Source organism: Megascapheus bottae, chromosome 15, assembly GCF_031878675.1.
Source record: "Megascapheus bottae isolate mThoBot1 chromosome 15, mThoBot2.hap1, whole genome shotgun sequence".
Taxonomy (NCBI): Eukaryota; Metazoa; Chordata; class Mammalia; order Rodentia; family Geomyidae; genus Megascapheus; species Megascapheus bottae.
In genome coordinates this window covers 50,331,902-50,352,309 of record NC_143523.1, presented here as the reverse complement: position 1 = coordinate 50,352,309, position 20,408 = coordinate 50,331,902, and the positions used below count along the sequence as shown (strand labels likewise).

General features: G+C 46.3%; 1 protein-coding gene across 1 annotated transcript; it reads left to right on the top strand.

Moving 5' to 3' along the window:
- Positions 1–9,655: 9,655 nt before the first annotated feature.
- Plac9 (placenta associated 9) lies at positions 9,656–20,408 on the top strand. The gene is made up of 4 exons (XM_090346675.1): positions 9,656–9,943; positions 18,207–18,304; positions 19,755–19,878; positions 20,265–20,408. Exons 1-4 carry the CDS (start codon positions 9,853–9,855, stop codon positions 20,273–20,275), a joined length of 324 nt encoding a protein of 107 aa, XP_090202801.1. The 5' UTR covers positions 9,656–9,852; the 3' UTR covers positions 20,276–20,408.

The window sequence follows — 20,408 nt, the reverse complement described above, 5'->3', positions numbered from 1 at the left end:
GGGCTTTCTTTATGTGTGACGGGTTTTGTTTGTTTGTACATGGCCTGAACTGAGGCACTTCAAGCTGCTTTATTCTTGCTTGCTCATAGTCGAGCCTCAACCATCTGTACCATTACTCCAGCACAGCTTTTTGGTGGATATTTCAAAGGTGGACTCTCAGTTTTCTGTAAGAGCTGGCTTCAAATCTCCAGGTCTCAGCCTCCTAAGTAGCTAGTATTACAGGAGTGAGACAGTAGCACCTGGCTATTCAAATATATTGACCACATTTGATTCTTCTTTCTCACATAGGACCTATTTGTGAGACTGTCTAGTTCACATATCAGTGTATCACTGACAAAGTGCAGTGCAGGCTCATGCTTGTAACCTAGCTGCTCAGGAGGCTGGGATCTGAGGATCACAATTCAAGGCTAGCTTGAGCAGAAGGTCCGTAAGACTCAAATTAACCAACAAAAAGCCCTCAGAAGATCTGTGGCTCCAGTAGCACTTGGGCACTAGCCATCAGCAAAAGAGGTTAGGGACAGTACCCAGGCACTGAATTCAGGCCAGTACCAGCACCAAAAAAAGAAAGTATATTCCAGGAGAGTGGCTCAGTTCTAGAGCTCTTGCCTAACATGGAAAGCCCTGGGTTCCATCCCTAGCATTGCAAAAATCAAGTAGAAGCATGCCCTGTCTGTAGGGTGTATGATGCAATGACCTCCCCAACATCCCATGGCCCTTTACCACCTCCACGTTCACTGCATCAGCTGAGTGATCTCAGTAACTTCTTTCCATCAGGTTATTGCCTTTGTTCTGTTTTCATTCGCCATGTGGTAAAAACCACTACAGCAAGAGACTGATGTTCTGCCATTTTTTTTAATGGAGAAAAAAAAAAGCCAGTTGCCGTGGCTCATTCCTGTAATCCTAGCTACTCAGGAGGCTGAGATCTGAGGATCAAGGTTCAAAGCCAGCCTGGGCACAAAAGGACCAGAGACTTTTTTTCATATATTTTTTATTGTAATTAATAGAAGGGTTACATTATAGTCACCAGATAGAGGGTGCATTTCTTCACATACATTGATACCCTTTCTCATGTCTTGATCCCACCCTTGCCCCTCCCACCCCCGCCCCTCATTTTGTTTTCCTCCCTTCCTTATCTGCTTCAAATAACCAAATACATATATACAATGTATCAGATAACAAGGTGAAATACTGTAACAATATGAGATAACCAAGGAACAGCAAAAGAGATGAGAGATAACATAGTACATTAAGGACAACAATCACTCATTATATGGCTTTTGTTTCTATATCCTGGAGGGTCTTTCATTTAGCCTCATTCTATATGGCCTTATGTATCTAGGTTTTGTTCTATTGTAAATCTCTGCTAGTAGAGCCCAAGGTTTCTACTGATTGACAAATGAGGGAAACCATTGAGCCTATGTTCACTTAATATGATTTTTTTCTAAGTCTTTCCATTTCCTTACAAATGGGTCGATGTCATTCTTTCTGACAGCAGCATAGAATTCCACTGTGTATAATTACCACATCTTGCTGATCCATTCATCAACTGAGGGACATCTGGGTTGGTTCCATATCTTTGCTATGGTAAATAGTGCTGCAATGAACATCACTGTGCTAGTAGATTTAGTCTGTCTTTGTTTCTGGGCAAATGCCAAGTAGTGGAATTGCTGAGTCTTAGGGGAGCTCTATGTTTAGTCTCTTGAGGAACTGCCATACTGCTTTCCATAGTGGTTGAATGAGTTTGCACTCCCACCAACAGTGTAGTAGTGATCCCTTCTGGCCGCATCCCCTCCAGCATCTGTTGTTATTAGTTTTCTTGATCCTGGCCATTCTAACTGGAGTGAGGTGGAATCTTAGAGTTGTTTTGATTTGCATTTCTTTTATGGCCAGAGATGTCGAGCATTTCTTCATGTGTCTATAGGCCATTTTTGTTTCTTCTTCAGAGAAGACTCTCTTTAAGTCTTTGGCCCATCTTTTAATAGGATGGTTGTTTCTTTGGAGATTGGTTTTGGAGTGATTCAATTTTTTGAGCTGCTGAAGTATTTTAGATATGAGGCCTTTGTCCGTTGTGTGGTTAGTGAAGATTTTCTCCCACTCTGTAGGCTTTCTAGTTAATTTGCTAGCTATGAAGGACCTGAGACTCTTATCTCTAATTAACCTCTAGAAAATGGCAAGTGGGGCTTGGCTCAAGAGTAGGGTGGTATCCTTCAGCTGAAGAGCTCAGGGACAGCGCCCAGGCCGATTTAAAGCCCCCCCTCCCACAAAGAAATACAAGATCCTATATCTTATTTAGGGATTTTCCCTGTCTTATAGAGGGAATCTTAGTGATCAAATGTTGGAGTCATCCACTTTGAGAAACTACTTCCCCAAATTGCATCCCATCAAGGGTGAAGTGACTTAGCCATGCCCATCCTAAGAAAGGCAGATGGAGGCCAGCCTGGACTACTTGGTGAGACCTATCTCACACATATGTGCATGTACATGCACATACCAGGGCAGTCTGAGATAGTAGCACATCTCAGAGGCTTGTAGATTTTGGTTGTTGTTTGTTTGTTAAATTACTTGCTTATCAAAGGAATGTAATATCTACAAAGGTAGATTTCACAGGAAAGTAAACAGCTCTTTCCCTCCTAGGCAACAGGAACATTAAGATCACAAAATATAGGATTGCAATCTTATTTAATCTTATATAAAGAATTAATTTATGGTTTATATTTCCTACTGTAATTTTGCAACAAAAAACAAGCACATGAAATATCCTTCATAGCGATTTGAATCAGATTTGGGGGGCTAGGTATGAAAGGCATACCTTTAATCTCAGAAGGTTGAGGCAGGATGACTGTATGTTCCAGGCTATCCCATTTTACATGGTGAGACCCTACCTCAAAGCCTGCTTACCTCCAAAAAACAATCATTCTCAAAAACCCTCTACAGTCTCGGTAAATGGTAATTATTCATTCGGGTGATCAGAAAACCTGAGCTGAATTCATATAGCTTTCCTGCTACTAGGAAATCAGATTGTCCAGTCGACACAAGACAGGGTCAGATGAAGGCCAAGGTCAAAGTAAAAAGACAGGAAAATGTAACAACCAAGCAATCTTCTGAGAGTGGGCAGCTATCATGGCACACTTCAGTCCTGTTACTGCTGTCACCATCCCTCAAGAACAAAAGTCAGCAAACAGGGATGGAAGCGGCTTTGGGCCTTTGAGTCACAGATCTATTCAGAAAGTTACCCACACTCACAGCTATGTCACTTTGAGCATTTCATCATTTATGTATGTGGCTGGGGTTCCTGGGGCTTGAATTCAGGGACTCAAACTCTTGCTTGGGTTTTTTGATTAAGACTGACACTCTGCCACTTGAGCCACACCTCCATTTCTGTCTTTTTGCTGGTTAATTGGAGATGAGTGTCTTTCAGCTCTGTCCAACCTGGTTTTGAACCTTGATCCTCAGATCCCAGCCTGCTGCCTCGCTAGAATTATAGACATGAGTCACTAGCATCCAGCTTATTTGTTTCCTCATAATTCCCATTTCCCTACTGATTCTAGACACTAATTTCAGTGTGTTTTATGTGCATATGTTCTGTCAAAAAGATCTCTTTGACAGAAAAAAAGGTTCTGACAGAAAAGGTTCTGTATGTACTAATCTCCATGAAAGCCTGATTCGTGTTGCCACAGATCCATTGCTTCTAAATATTAGCATCTTGCAAAAGGGTTCTGAGGGTTATGAGTTTGGGTAACTGATATATCTTGTTTTCATTTACTTTTTGACAATTTGCTAACAAGTGCATAGTTGCTCACATTTTCTGTTGTTCTCTTAAGAGAGAGAAAACTTGTCTCCCAGACATGAGAGCCAATTGAAACCTGTGTAGTTTGTGAACAAGAAAGCTAATCATAAGTGTAGGGTTTGGGGGGTAGGGGCGATCCAGGCTGGCCAACTAGCATAGCTGCCATTAAAAGGTTCAGAAATCAAAAATAAAAACAAATTCTGTCTCTGATTTTACCCAGTTTAACTAGAATTACATTAAGCCACACAATAGCTATGAGATGAAATCATGTTGGTGACTCACTTCTAATCAGAATACTGGGAAGGGACTCCGAAACTGCTGACCACCAGTGTCACACATCCAATTCAATGACAGAACCAGATCTCCGACAGGCAGCTCAGTTCAGCAGTGTTGAATGGATCATCCAAAAGAACACCCTCAAAGCATGCCTTGATTCCCAAAGTTTGCAAATGTTACCCAGGACTGAAACAGTAAGAGAATAGAAATCGTGCCTATGTCACTGGCGCCTGCCTTTGATACCATATCCATGGCAACACACAATACTGTAAACACTCTTCAAACCCAAGGGTTTTCTTGCCATCAGCTAACAGTGTAGCAATAATACATTGCACATGTACACAGGATGGGGGTGTTCATAACAGCTGCACAGCTGGCTTATAGACTTATTTTCTGAGTATTTCCTAGGAAACCAAAAACATACATGATGCCGTTTCAGTGTTCAATGTGTCACTAGCATTATCCTGGTATCCCGTCATGTCTGCTGCAAAACACCTTTGGGCCAGAGGAGGAACCCTTATGCAATCCCATCATGCCCTTTGAGTCTGCAGGAATGCGGTGGACTAGCTTCCAGGGGAGCAAGAGCAAGCAGTCACTTGTGTAATGGCTAGCCAGTTATTGGATTAACAGCCTTGCTTGCAAGCTTTTAGTTAACCCTGTTTTAACCCTAAGATGTGGCTAGACCATTTTCCCCACCTAGAAAATGGGACTTAATGAATCCCTTGCTTGTTTAGAGTCAGAAGCAGTGAGTGAGAGAGCTAGCAATCAATCAGTCTAGATCTCTGAGGCTCCACAGCTGATATTTACAACTTCTCTTCAGAGCTAAGTGGTTGTAAATGACAAATGTAGCCACAGCACAAAGTGAAATAAAATTTCCTGTGGAATATATATTTAAATAACCTCTACCCCCTAATTTCTTTCAAGGCCTCAAGCTTTCCAGGGAGGCATTAGGCCACATGAGGTGTGCGCACACACACACACACACACACACACACACACACACACACACACACACACACACACATAAACCAGACTTCTGGTTTGTTGTTATTGTTGTTTTTGGTCATGGGGTGTGAACTCTACCCTGAGTTCTTTTGCTCAAGGCTAGCACTTTGAGCCACAGCTCCACTTCTGGTTTCTAGGTAATTGTAATTGGAGATAAGAGTCTCATAGGTTTTCCTGCCTGGGCTGGCTTTGAACTGCCATCCTCAGATCTCAGCTTACTGAGTAGCCACCAATGATCAGCCTTTTTTGCTTCAACTAGTTTGAGAATAAAATTTCCCATTTTGCCCAGGGCCAGTCTTCTGTCTATGCCTCCCACCTAATTTACAGTTACAAGTGTGCACGATGATGCTCTGTTTGTTTGTTGAGATGGGCTTTCAATAACTTTCTGCACCCAGTGAATTTATACCACTTCTCCACCTCCGGTGTAGCTGGGGTTACAAACGTGTGCTACCATGTTCAGCATCGCCATCTAATTTCTTATCAGAAAATGGCTCCACTAATACTTCTAGCAAAAAGTGCATCTGAACATGGCACCTGTGACTCAAGGCTATCATCCTAGCTACTCAGGAGGCTGGGATCTGAGGATCACACTTCAAAGCCAGCCCGGGCAAGACTCTCATCTCCAATTCACCACTCAAAAACCGGAGGTGTAGCTGTGGTTCAAAGTGGGAGAGCACTCTCCTTGAGCAGAGTTCAGGGACAGTGCCCAGGCCCTGAGTTCAAACCCCACAATCAAGAAGAAGAAGGAGGAGGAGGAGGAGGAGGAGGAGGAGGAGGAGGAGAAGAAGAAGAAGAAGAAGAAGAAGAAGGAGGAGGAGGAGGAGGAGGAGGAGGAGGAGGAGGAGGAGGAGGAGGAGGAGGAGGAGAAGGAGAAGGAGAAGAAGAAGAAGAAGAAGAAGAAGAAGAAGAAGAAGAAGAAGAAGAAGAAGAAGAAGAAGAAGAAGAAGAAGAAGAAGAAGAGTCTGAAAGACATCTGGTGATGGAGGACTGCACTCACGCAGCCTCCTTATAGCCCCACGAAACTGCATTTGTGGACATTGGGGCCTTGTGAGTGATCCCAGTGTCTTCCTCATTTCTCACCACAGTGAGTTAAATCATGCGAAGGAGGATCAGATGCCAGCTGTGGGGAGCAGTGTTGGGTGTGGCTGTGGCTACCTGGCACATCCAAGCTCATGTCAGTGGACTGAGACCTTCTGGGGTTGGGGTGAAGAGGCCTCTTCCCGGGTCCAGGTTCATGCACCTGTCTCCCATCATCACTGTGGAACAGCAGCCCCCAAGCAGCCCACTGTACTGACCCCAGAGATTACCCATGATTCTCATGTGGAGATCCATCCACATCAGATGGAGGGGATAGCTACTAGACACTGGCCTCCAGGGGCTACATGGACATCAAGAAGCCTCTGGGTAGATGGAAAAACTGAGCTGGAGCAGTGAGTTATTAGAGATGAGCGAACGTGAGATCTCGATTTCTTGGGAAATAAAAACTATTGGCCTCTGGCTTCAGCCTTCTGCATAGTTTGACCCTGAATTCTGCTGAGTTCAGTTTATCTATTGTGTCTCTGAGTCCTGTTGTTTGATGAGGGTCACTGGCTTCCCAGCTGAGCCAGCCTTCACATTTCTCTCAGGCTACAGCTGATACGAAGGAATGAAATCAAGATCGGGAAGGAAGATTCCATTCTGGAGTTTCATTTCTTCCTTTCTTTGTCTTTTTTTGTTTATTCCCTCCCTTCTTTTCTTTCTCCCTTCCTTTCTTTCCTTCCTTCTTTCTTTCTTTTTTTATTATCATGCTAATATATAGAGGGGTTACAGTTACATTCGTCAGGTAATAGGTGCATTACTTCTCACACATTGATACCCCTTCTCCTGTTTTTGTCCCTATTTTCCTCCCCCCACCCCCTCCCAATCATCTTGTTTTCCCCCTCCCTTTCCTATTTCAAATAATCAAATGTATATGCAATATACATAGACAGATACAGTAAAAATATGAGATTAAACATAAGGGCAAAAAGTATTTTGTGCAAATACTTTGTTCTTAAACTCAAGGCCTAGGCATTGTCCTTTAGCTTTTTAAACAAGGCTTGTGCTCTACCAACTGAGCCTTCTGGCATTTTTTTTTGCCAGCCCTGGGGCTTGAACTCAGAGCCTGAGCATTGTCCATGGGCTTTCTCAAAGCTAGAACTCAACACTCAACCACTTAAGACACAATACCACTTCCGACTCTTTCTATGTATGTGGTACCAGGTTTTCTTGCATGCTAGGCAAGCACGCTACCACTAGGCCAAAGTCCCAGCTGCCCCTTCTGGCATTTTTGGTGATTAATTAGAGATAAAAGACTCACAGAATTTTCTGTTCAGGCTGACTTCAAACTGCAGTCCTCAGATGTCAACCTCCTGAGTGGCTAAGATTACCAAGCACAAGCCACTGGTGCTTGTCAGGAGGAAGAGGGGGTTGGGGGAAGCCAAAAGCTACAAACGTAGCCTGGCACAGGCCTGTAATTCTAGCTACTTGGAAGGGTGAGACCTGAGAATCACAGTTCAAAGGCAGCCCAGGGTTCATCTCCAATGAACCCTCAGAAAACCAGTAGTGGCACTGTGGCTCAAAGTGGTAGAGAGCTAGCCTTGAGCAAAAACTGCTCAGTGACAGTGCCCAGAGTTCAAACCCCAGGACAAAGAGAAGAAAAGAGGAAGGAAAGGGAAGGGAGGGATGGAGGGAAGGAGGGAGGAAGGAAGGAAAGAAGGAAGGAAGGAGACAGCTTGTATGGTGAACCTTACTGAGTGACATGGAAAGGCTTCTCTAGTAAAGTGAGTTTTCTCATGGGAGGGAGAGGGGGAAGAAGAGGGAGAGGGAGAGGGAGGGAGAGATCTTAAATCCAAACATCTCCAGTCTTCTTCCTCCTTTTTCCTTCTGCACTGGAGATGACCACACACACATCTGTCCATAGTCCCTGGCTGTAACTTCTGTGAGCCTTGGGCTAGCAGCCACCCTCTGTAGGACAGAGAGGAGGCAGCCTTGCCAGGTATATGGAAAGCTCTCCAGGAGCTGCTCATTCTTCTTAAGACTCTGGGAATCTCCACCTGTGCCAAAAGCAGAAGACAAGAAGGCTTTGTACAGCTTCTGACCTACTCATTTCCCCTAGCCATGGAGGTTTCCACTTTACCTCTCATGCCAGGGACAGCCAGTCCCCATTTTCAATTCCCCTTGGCCTCTCTGCCTTTTGGCATGGGTCAAGAGATGACACCTCTGAAAGATTCCCCTCCATTTGATACAAAAGTTTCTCCACTTGTCTGTCCAGGCAGGTTTCAAACTGTGATCCTCAGATCTCAGCCTACTGAGTAGCCTACTGAGTAGCTAGGATTACAGATGTGGTCACTGGCTCCCCCTTGACCTCAGTTTCTTCATCTACAGAGCAGATAATAACCATTTGCCCAGGAAGATTCACCAAGACTTAAATCTCCCTACTAACTCCATAGTGATCACCAGAGCATGAGCCCATTACAGGACAGAAGCTCTAGGTGACTATGTGAATTACTTCCCTTTTCTCCTTCCCTGGGGTCTACTTAACACTATCAAGGACAAAACTTCAGCATTTACTCCATGGACTCTGCCCTCTGAGGCTTTTAACCTATTTTACAAGTTTGCAAATTATAGATGATTTATGACAATGCAAAATTATTATTGTGTACTGATATGCAAATTTGCGGGGAGGGACCCACTTGACTCCTCCCTCCTTGGCGCTGGGAGATTTTGCTCCATATACAACCAAGTAACACTGCAGATCAGTCTTTCCTGAGACAGGCTGTGGTATCTTACTCACTTGCCCCTTTACTAATGAGTTATGAGAGAGAGAGAGAGAGATCTCTAAGTCTAGTTTCATTATATCTGAATGGAAGCCATGATTTCTGCACCCTGGCTGGAAAAGATCTCTTTTTAACAGTGTTATTACTTCATGATCAAAATATTGTCTAGCCAAGTGCTGGTGGCTCTTGTCTGTCATCCTAGCTATTCAGGAGGCTGAGATCTGAGGATCCCAGTTCAAAGCCAGCCTGGCAGGAAAGCCTGTGAAACTCGTATCTCCAACGAAGCACCAGAAAGCTAGAAATAAGGTATTGCTCAAATGGTAGAGCAATAGGCTTGAGCAAAAAAGCTCAAGGACAGTGCCCAGGCCCTGAGTTCAAGCCCCAGGACCAACACACACACATTTTTGTAGAGGCCTTTGCCTCCACATTCCTGGGATTCCTGGGGCCAAGCCCTCCAAGCAGGGTAACTGGGAACAAAGCGCTTCACCCTGGGCTCAGTGGGCCCTCATCCAGGAACCACGATCCCCAGAACAGTGCCCAGAGCCACCCTGTTTCCCACCCCTCCCCTCCTCCGCGGACCCCCAAGTACCAAAGACAGACAGCACTGGACTGGGGAGGGGAGAGGAGGGATGGGGACAGGTGAGGAGGGGAAGGAACGAGAAGGGAGAGCAGGGGAGGGAGGGGGAAAGGAGAAGAAAGAGAAGGAGAGAGAGGAAAGGTTGGGGACAGGTGAGGAGGGGCGGGGCGGGGCAGGGGCGGGGCGGGGCGGGCGGCCTTGCCTGGGGAGGCCCCTGACCACGGCACTCGCACTCCCTCGGGGTCGCGGGGCCTCTGGAAGGGGCGGGTTCTTTGGAGCCTGAAAGCCCGGAGCCGCCCAGGAATTTTGGCGTGGACTTGGAGCATTTCCTCTCTTTAGGCCCGCCCGGCCGGCCGGGAGGCGATCCGGGGAAGGGAGGGAAGGGCGGGCGCCATGAACCAGGGGACAGAATGACTGACAAACCGACAGACCTCGCCATGCTGCCGCTGCTCTGCGCCCTGGCCTGGCTCGTCCTGCTGCGCCCTGGGGATGTCGTGGCCGGTGAGTGGGGTCCCCAGTGGGGGATGCGGGGAGCCAGGGAGGACAGACAGACAGACAGACAGACAGACAGACAGACAGACAACAGGCAGGCGGGCAGGCAGACAGGCAGACAGACACAGACAGACAGACAGACAGACAGACAGACAGACAGACAGACAGACAGACAGACAGACAGGCAGACGATGGGAAGAGGATTAACAGAGACACAGAGACAGATGAAGGGAAATAGGGAAAAAGAGAGGATGGATAATGATGGTGGTGGTGATGACAGGAGGAGAAAGAGGAGGAGGAGGAGGAGGATAGAAAGCACACAGAATAAAGGATGGAGAAATAAAGATAGAAACATCCGTCACACCTGTAATGGTAGCTCCTCCGAAGGTTGAGATCTGAGGACCTGGATTCAATGTCATCCCAGCAGGAAAATCCACAACCTCTTACTCCAATGAACCTGCAGAAAGCCAGAAGTGGTCTGTGGCTCAAAGTGGTGGAGCACTAGCCTTGAGTGGAAAAGCTCAGGGCCAGCACCTAATCCCTGAGTTCAAGCCCCAAGACTGGCACCAAAGAGAAAGACAAACGAAAAGAAAAGAGGGGGAAAACCCCTCAGAAAAAAAAGGCAAGAGGGAAGAATACTAGGAGTGAAGGAGAGGCAGAGGCACCAAGAGGCTGTGGAGATAGGAATGGGCAGAGAAAAGGGAGGGGAATTGGGGAAACAAAAGCAAACAAGAAAGGATAAAGAGGCACTGCAATGGCCAGAGGAAAGAGGAGGCCACTGTGGACTGTGGGAGGAAGTGAGAGAGGCAAGCAGGAGTAGAGGAGCGATGCCAGGCAGCACTGGGGAGGGAAGGCAGGAGGCTGAGGTCCCCCGGCCAGGCAGGCCGGGGCAGCTGCAGAAGGCTGTATTCCCAGGACCAGTAACACTTGTCCCCTGGAACGATAGATGCCAGGATCACCAAGTGCAGGAACCCAGAAGGGACCCGCACTGCCCTTGGAAAGACAGACAGGTGCCCCTAGAGCTAAACACAGGCTTGGCCAGCTGGTGGCCAAGAACCCGAGAGGTTCTGCAGTGAGTTTTCTACACAGCTCCTCTCAGGGCCTCCAGTTCCTTGGATGGGGGTATGTAGGGGTCGTTCAGGAGGGTGGGGTTGTTGGGGGGACTCCATCCGCCTGGGCACCGCCTCTTAGACTGCCACTCAATCACTCGAGTCACACCTCTACTTCTGAATTTGTGGTGGTTAATTGGAGATAAGAGTCTCATGGACTTTCCTGCTCAGTTTGACTTTGAACCTCTATCCTCACTCAGATCCCAGCCTTCTGAGTAGCCAAGATGATAGGTGTGAGCCACCAATTTTAGACTCTGTCTCCCTACTGGGTACAGCTAGGTAGCTGTGTGAACTATAACCTGGTTATAGAACCAGTACTGATTAACGCTTTGGTGACTAACTTGCTTGATGGGTGTTTTATTACTTGAACCATACCTGCCTCCAACCTGGCTTTTTTTTTTTTTACTAGTAATTGTAGAGATGGTATATTGAGGACTTTTCTGTCTAGAGTCAAATTGCAGTCCTCTGGATCTCACACTCTCTGTAATAGCTGGAGTTATAGGCATAAACCATCCACACCTAGAACTTCACTTGTGATTATGAAAATGCCTGGAAACAAAAGCAAAATGCAAAATACTAATATAAAAATAGAATAGTATAACATCTATCAATCCCACTTGTTTATATTTTGAGATTGGTCTCAATATGTAATCCAGGCTTGCCCCAAATTTGTAATCTGCCTGTTACAGCTTGGAGAGTGCTAGGATTACAGGCATGTACCACTATGCCTGGCTATCTCTGCCGGAAGTATTAACTTGTGGCTAATCTCATTTTATTGAGAATCCTTTCTCTGCTCTCCTCCTTGGGCTATTTTCAAGGAAATTCCAAACACCTGTTGTCACTTACAATTTTTCCTGTATACTTGATTGATACATACTTTTAATATAAGGATGATTACAATATTAATCATGCCCTAAGCCCCATGCACCCAGCATCTGAATCTCCTAGCTGCATCATGTGTTTTTGTATTTCCTTTCGGTGATCTAAGCAAGGTGTCTCTCCTTTTTCTTTGTTGAGGAGTCAACTTTGTCCTGGACAGTTTCTCATATTAGTTTTTGCTCATCGCATCACATTTGTGTCATTTAAGTGCCCTGATGCCCCTTGTATTTTCTGCAAGCTGATGTCTAAGCCTAGAAGATGGTTTAACTCTGGTTGTATTATTGTAAGAATGTCTTATAGGGTCAGACACCAGGTGGCTTATGCCTGTAATCCTAGTTCCTCAAGAGGCTGAGCACAGAAGGATCCAGGTTCAAGACCAGCCCTAGAAGAAAAGCCCAGGAGACTCCATCTTAACCTGAAACTCAAAAGCATGGGAATGACATTGGTAAATTCTCAGCAATATACAAGGCTGAGAATCCAGATGTGGGAAATAATCAGAGAAAAAAAGAGATAGGCTATGTTACAAAATAAAACAAGTATTCCTCAGTATCCAAGCTCTCTCTTAAAGGGCTCTGGGATCCCCTCCAGTTCCTACCAGAGAACTTGCAAATTCTGAATTTCAGTCAGTTGAAACTAATGTTCCCTGCTCAAAAAAAAAAAATCCACTGATGGCTTTGAACCAATCATAAATATTTATACAAGTCTTGGATGTGGCAAAAATTTATTACTCAATTTTATTGAATGTGATCAAATACCATTTGCTCTGAGTGGCCAGTGTGGCTGGTAAAAATAGTCTAGGGGTTGGATGGCCCAGAAGGGTGAGCAGTGCCTCTGAAAGCTGTCATCCAGAACATTCTTCCTACCACTCACCACACAGAAATCACAGAGGCTGTGATTTCTCACTCAGCCCCAGGGCTTACCTGGAAGGCCCATGAGTGGGAGGGGCCCCAGTCCTTGTCTCCTAGGCAGAACCCCAAAGCCAGTCCAGTGCTTCCCTGGGGGCAGGCCTCTGGGCTCTCCCCAACCCCCACAGCCTGCACTCACCAGCACACAGCCTCCACCCGTGGCCACCATCCAGAATGTGGATGAGGCTCTGAGCAAAAGCCAGGAGGTCCATTTCCCAACTGGCAAGGAAGGGAGGGCGGAGGGAAGGGAGGAGGGGAGCCACAGGGCTGTTGTTCCGAAGTCTGTCATGAAAACATGACAACCCTTTTCAGTCTTTCTTATCATTGTTAGTTGATTCGTTGAGCTTCCCAGGGTGTGTGTGTGTGTGTGTGTGTGTGTGTGTGTGTGTGTGTGTGATGGGAGGTGTTCAGTTTTTTTGTAATTGCTTGAATTTCTGCTCTAGAAGCAACCTTTCCTTTACTTATCCCAATTTTATCTTCTCCCCAAATCTTCCTATCTCTCTCTCCTCTCCTCTCTCTACTTCTCCCTCGCCTTCCCCTTGGCACACTTAATGGGAAGGCGTAGAGGGACAGGGGAGTGTCGAGTGAGGGCGGAGGGTGCTCCTGGGATGACTTGGCCAAAGGCCAGGGACAGAACTACAGAAGAGGTGTGTGCACACAGAGTCAAATCAGGACAGATCCTTCTTCTCAGGACAGCCTGCCATGGGGGTAAGGGCACGGGTGAGAACCATTCTTCCTGCTTCCTCGACATCTTTCCTCTCCAGATTAAGCACCCCAGCTTTAGCTGGGACTCAAGTTGAGTTGCTTTCATGAAGACCATCACCATCCCTGCTCCTGTGGCTCTACAGGCTTTCTTCAGTTGTGGCTAAGAAGAGAGCACAGCGCCCTCAGCCCTCCATTCTGAGTCCTCCACATCTGTGCCTCTGCCCCACCATGACTCCTGTGTTTGCAAAACACCATCATCTCTCTGGCTTGTACAGTGGAAACATTTTGACCACGTGCACACATGGAGGGAGTGGTCGAATGCACCCTCTGTGGCTCATTACCCAACTATGAGCAGCCCTTGGCCAATCTTCTTGGTAGAATCTGCCCATTTGTACCTCTCTCCTCTCGCCAGACCACGCCTGGAGTGTTCTGAAATAAATCCAAGGCATCATATCATAGGATTTCAGCAGTAATGACTTCAATATGGCTTTTCAATGCCCACTAAAACATAGATCTCTCTCCCCTCAAGTTCAACAACAACATCATTATTGCCTTAAATACAGTGGGAAAAAAGTCACAAAAAAGGAGAATTTCGAAAATAAATTATTCTCCATACAAAGTGCTATGCCAGTCAGCTTGTTATCACTGTATTGACACAAATTGGAGCAAGCAACTTATGAAGAGAACAAGGGTTATTTGGGCTCATGGGGTTTTTTGTTTGTTTGTTGTCCCAGTTTATGATCCTCTTGCTTTAGAGAAAAACCACTGACTCAGTCTACCAGGAAAAATGGAGAAGAGGAAAAGCTCCCACAATCCTCCATGCCCCCAAGGATCCAAGGACCCTCCCCAAAAGTTGTTGCCTCCTGAAATTCCTCATCACCCCCACTGAGGCCCCTAGGGATGGAGCACATGTCAACAGTGATGGGCTTTGAGATCTACACTGAGCCAGACAACAGTGGCTCACCTCTGTAGTCCTGGCTGTTCAGGAAACTGAGATCTGAGGATCATGGTTCAAAGCTAACCTGGGCAGGAGCACCTGTGACACTTTTATCTTTTGCAGAATGCCAATCGTGTATGTGTGGCTCAAAGGGTAGAGTACCAGCTTTGAGTGAAAGAGCCAAGCAAGGGCCGGGAGTTTGGCCTAGTGGATAAAGTGCTTGCCTAGCATGCATGAAGACCCGGGTTCGATTCCTCGGTACCACATACATAGAAAAAAAGCCGGAAGTGGTGCTGAGGCTCACGTGGTAGATCTCTAGCCTTGAGAAAGTCCAAGGACAGTGCTCAGGCCCTGAGCTCAAGCCCAGGACAGGCAAAAAAAAAAAAAAAAAGAGCCAAGCAAAAGGTAAAGCCCTCTCAGTTCAAGCCCCAGTACTGGTACACACACACACACACACACACACACACACACACACACACACACACACACACACACACGAGAAAGGAAGGATGGGAGGGATGGAGAGAAGAAAGAAGGAAGGAGGAAGGAACAAAGGAACGAAGGAAAGAAGGAAATGTGTACAGACTGGTATTTCTTGCTGGCTTATGTTGCACAGCCCTCCTGCAAGTCCTCTATTTACCCATGACTCCTACCCTGTGCCACCCTGATAAGCCAGTTCTCAGATATTTGCTGATTTCCATAGTGTAAATATTCTCATTGGTGACCATTTTAACGGATCTTTTAAACAACCCACTCACAAATTCCTAAAACTGTAGTAAGGGGCTCTCCTCCGCAGGTGGGATGGAGGTCCTCTCACTCTGCAGCTCCCTCGCCTCTAAAAAGCTTGCCATAAGATGGGCACTGGTGGCTCACATCTGTAATCCTAGTTACTCGGGAAGCTAAGGAATGCAGTTTGCAGTCAGCCTAGAGGAGACTCTTCTCTCCAGTTCACTACCAAAAACCTGGAAATGGAGCTGTGGCTCAAGTAGGGAAGCACCAGCCCTCATTGATAAGGCGAAGGGACAGCACCCAGATGCTGAATTCAAGCTCTGGTATATGCACTAAAAGAAATTAAAAAGCTGGTTTTTACTCGTTTTTGTGCCCCCCCACACCCCGCATGCAACTCCTTACCTCCCTTTGGACTCCGGGGCCTCCCCTGCCTTAAGGAATGCATTCTTTCATGTATTTATCTAATGCTTAAGTAACCAAACTAAGGCAGGTACTGGGTGGCTCACACCTGTAATCCTAGCTACTCAGAAGGCTGAGACCTGAGGATCACAGCTCAAAACCAGCCTCAGCAGGAAAATCCTGCAGGCTCTTATCACATGCCAGAAGTGGAACTATGGCTCAAGTGGTAGGGTATCCGCTTTGAGTGCAAAATCTAAGCAAGAGCCCAAGGCCTTGAGTTCAAACCCTAGTACCTGCACAAATAAGTCAATAAATTAAAAGCCAGAGTGGCAAGCTAAAAATCAGGTCTATTCAAGTTCCATGAAAGGAGGAGTGCAGGTGGCAGCAGCTCTGAGGAATACTTGGAATAAAGGGGGTTTTGTTTTTGTTTTTGTTTTTGTTTTCCAGTCCTGGGACTTGAACTCAGAGCCTGAACACTGTCCCTGAGTTTCTTTTGCTCAAAGCTAGCACTCTGCCACTTGAGCCACAGCACCACTTCCAGCTTTTTCTGTTTAAGTGGTACTGAGGAATGGAACCCCAGGCTTCACAAAAGTTAGGCAAGCACCAGCAAAAAGAACCGCATCGCTCCATTTGTAAGGAAATGGAAAGACTTGGAAAAAAATCATATTAAGTGAAGTAAGCCAGACTCAAAGGAACATAGGCTCCCTGGTTTCCCGCATTTGTCATAATCAGTATAGACCTTGGACTCTCCTAGGAGAGGATTACAATAGCTCAGAACCTAGATACATAAGGCCATATAGGACGAGGCTAAATGAAAGGACCTCCAGGATATGGAAACAAGAGCTTTAAAATGTATGATTGTTGTTCTTAATATACTGTGTTATTTCTCATGTCTTTTGTTGTCCCTTGGTTAGTCTCATATTGTTATATTGTAATATGGTATATTGTATATACCTTTATTTGTTTATTTGAAATAGGAAAGGGAAGGGGGAAAAACAAGATGGGGGGGCTGGTGGGAGGGAAATGGGGACAAAAACATGAGAAGGGGTATCAATGTGTGTGAAGTAATGCACCTTCTATCTGGCAAATCTAACTGTAACCCCTCTATTAATTAAAATTAAAAATATATGAAGGGCTGGGAGATTAGCCTAGTGGTAGAGTGCTTGCCTAGCATGCACGAAGACTGGGGTTCAATACCTCGATACCACATACATAGAAAAAAGCCAGAAATGGTGCTGTGGCTTAAGTGGTAGAGCTCTAGCCTTGAGAAAACCCAAGGAGAATGCCCAGGCCCTGAGTTCAAGGCCCAGGACTGGCAAAAAAAAATATATGAAAAGAAAAGAAAATGAAAAGGGGTATCAATGTTTGAGAAGTCATACACCTACAACCTGATGATGTAACTGTAAAAAAAAATAAAGAATACTTAAGAAAAAACAAGAAAGAAAGTTAGGCAAGCACTCTACCACTAAGCCACATCTCCAGCCCTACTGAAGTAAAGTTTTAAGGGATTGTTTTGCCAGCAGGGAGGAGGGAGCTGGATGGGGTCAGAAAAGGCAACAGTGCCAAGGAGGCCTAGTGTATCTCCTATGAGGAAAAGTTGGAGAAAAACATGAGAAGGGGTAACAATGTTCAAGAAGTAATGCACCCACTTCCTGACGAATGAAACTGCATCCCTTCTGCGTATCACCCCAACAATAAAATAAAATTTAAAAAACGAAAAAAAGAAAAGAAAAGAAAAGGCAACAGTAGAGGCAGCCTGAGAGTAAAGTGTGTCAAGTTTGGTCAGCTCACGGACAGGACTGGTTCCATCCAGAGACATGTCAAAGTTCTGGAAAGGGCTGGGAATGTGGCTTTGTGGTAGAGTGCTTATCTTGCATGCATGAGGCCCCGAGTTCAATTTCTTAGTACCACATAAACAAAAAATAAATTAAATTTTTAAGAAAAAAGAACATTATAAGGGAAGAGCTATGGAGTTATCAGCGAGGTCTAGAAAAGGCTGGCAAAGTTAGGCAGAACCTGCGGAAAATGGAATTCAGCTATAGAATGGAGTTGCTCAGCCTGTTTGCTGGCTCTGTAATCTTCCTCCAGACCTTCTGGCTGTAGCTGCTGCTTTCGCCACTTCGTACCCTGGTACCCCCAGACTACCTCCTGCAAAGATGTAAGATTGTGATGCCCAAATCTCTTCTCCCCTCCCCCCAAGCAAACATGGTTCTAGGATAATCTCTGCTTTCAGGACCATTCTCCTGCCCCCTCCCCTCAGAACTTCCCAGCCACCCTTAACTTCTTGGAAAGTTTGTTCAAAGAGCCTGGCCACTCCAGGCCCCTCTTCCTATCTCTGTGTTTCTCCACAGAAGCCTATCCTGTCCAGTCCTTTTCCAGTCTGGACATCCCCACCTAGACAAAATCTATTTAGGTCTGCACTGACTAAGGCCACAGAGACAAGGGGAGATTAAGGTCATTCACATACACACTGGCTCACAGCTGCACATCCTCTACCTCCCCCGCGTGGAGAGCTTAGGACACTCCTCCGCTAAATCCAGTGCTTTACAGGATTGTCTGGTGTCTCGGGAAAACAGGGTCCCACCGTGACAAGACTTGTTATCCCACAGCTCCGGAGCCTCTCAGCCCCTCCCAAGGAGACCCAGCGTGGAACTCTGGCTGTGACAGGCACGAGGCTGTTCAAGGCCGCTTAGATGTCATGGAAGAGGTAATGGGGAAATGCATGGGTGGGGAGGTGGGCCTGAAACTTTAGGACACATCTGCAAGGTTGGTGACTTTACGGAGTGCAGACACAGCCATGGTTGGAGTGTCAGAAAATCCAGGCCAGTGGATTAAACATCCCATACCGGGCTGTTCCACTCACAGCTCCTTCCACACCTGTCTCCCCCGAGCCTCTATTCACCCAGCCTGGCATCTGCTCACAGTTAGAATGTGGTCTTTTGTGATGCAGAATGGCCCAGGGTTTATATCCTTACACATGATCATTCGCCTTACATTGACATCTAGCATTCTCATTCATCATAGTGGTAAGTCAGAGAATTTTAACTCGTCACAGGTACAAACAGTCTCAGCATGTAATTTCTACTCTGAATTATTTCATAATGACAGTTAATAGGCCTGATGTCGATCATGTGATTTAGTGAGCTAATAAATCTATCCAGTATGATATATCAAAGACTTAGGTTTTAAACCTGAAATGATATCTTAAGACAGTTAATGTTCTTATTCATCTTGTGTATGTGTGTTCTTTTTCATACTGGGAATTAAACTCTGGATTTTGAATTTATTAGGCAGGTACTTTACTACTTAAGCTGTGACTCCAGCCCCTATTTTTGCCTTGGCTATTTTTATGTGTGTGTACCAATACTGGGGCTCCAATTCAGCACCTCGCTTTTTTGCTCAAGGCTATCACTCTTCCACTGGAGCCACAGCTCTATTTCTGGTGTTGGATGGTTAACTGGAGATAAGAGACTCATGGACTTTTCTGCCTGGGCTGTCTTTGAACCACAATCCCCAGACCTCAGCCTCCTGAGTAACTAAGATTACAGGTGTGAGCCATCCATTCCCAGCTGTATTGGATATTTTTTTAAAAATAGAGTATTCCTTAGGACTGCATCCCTCCTGGGCTTTGATTCCATTCTTTGTGTTTTCCCCAGCACACAGCCCCAGATTGAGAAGTCCCTCAATGTTTCATGCCAGAGTTGGGCTCAAACTTTCGCCAATCTCTGCCTTCCAGTTAGCTAGGATTACAGGCTTGAGCTACTACACCTGGCCTAATTGTACTCTTAATTTTTGCACGTAAGGCATTATAGTCTTAGAAGTCTGTTGGCCAATGGAATCATTTGGAAAACAAAACAAAGCAAAACGCCACCAAGAACCATAAAGTTTCCAATTTCAAGCCTGTTATTTGACAGAGATGCCACCAGGGGGCGTGGCAACCAAAGAAATGTGGGCTCAAGCTGTGAACTCGTAGACCGATGCCAGGAAAAGACCTTAGTGGGGAAGCCCTCTGATGCTGCCACTCCAGGGAAACTGACCCAGGCAGAGACAGAGCTCAGTGAGGACCTAGATATGGTACCACCCTGTGGTCCATCCTCACTGTGAACTGCACTCACTCCTGCCCCTCTCCTTGCCCCTGTGCCGTGCCCCTGCTGTAGACCATACAGAAGACAGTAGAGCACCTGGAGACAGAAGTCCACGGGCTGCTGGGTCTGCTGGAGGAACTGGCCTGGAACCTGCCCCCCACGCCCTTCAGCCAGGCCCCCGATCTCCTGGGAGATGGTGAGTTACTTAGGTGGCCCAGGGGAGACCAGGGCCTGTCCATCTGGGGCCAGTAGCTGCCCCATGGCCTGGACGCCCAGGGAGCCATCACCTGCCGGCTTTGCCCAGCTCCCAGCCAGAGAAGGCACCTTCATTTCCTGCTTCTAGCACTTGTCGACCCTCTTTCAGCCCTTTTCAAAGAATCCACCCTGTGTCACCCCAAGCCCTAGTCTCCCAGTGGAGTGGTGATGGTCTTGTCTTCTGTGCTTCTCTGAGTCCCGAGTTCTCAGCATCACAGGTCTCGGGGCTGAAGAGGGGAGGGAAGGAACTCATTGCCCACCATAAGGATTAAGGGATTCCTTCACCACCCTGTTACTCACAGCTGCAGGGGCATCCCTTTCTTCCAGATCACTTCTGAGCACCAGAGGCGGAGGCCAGCAGCTGGAGGAAACTCACTTGCAAACCTCACCCATGCGGGAGCCCAGCCATCTCGTCTCACCTTCTCACTTTTGTTTTGTTTTTGAGAAATAAAAGCTACTCGTTAGACTGGA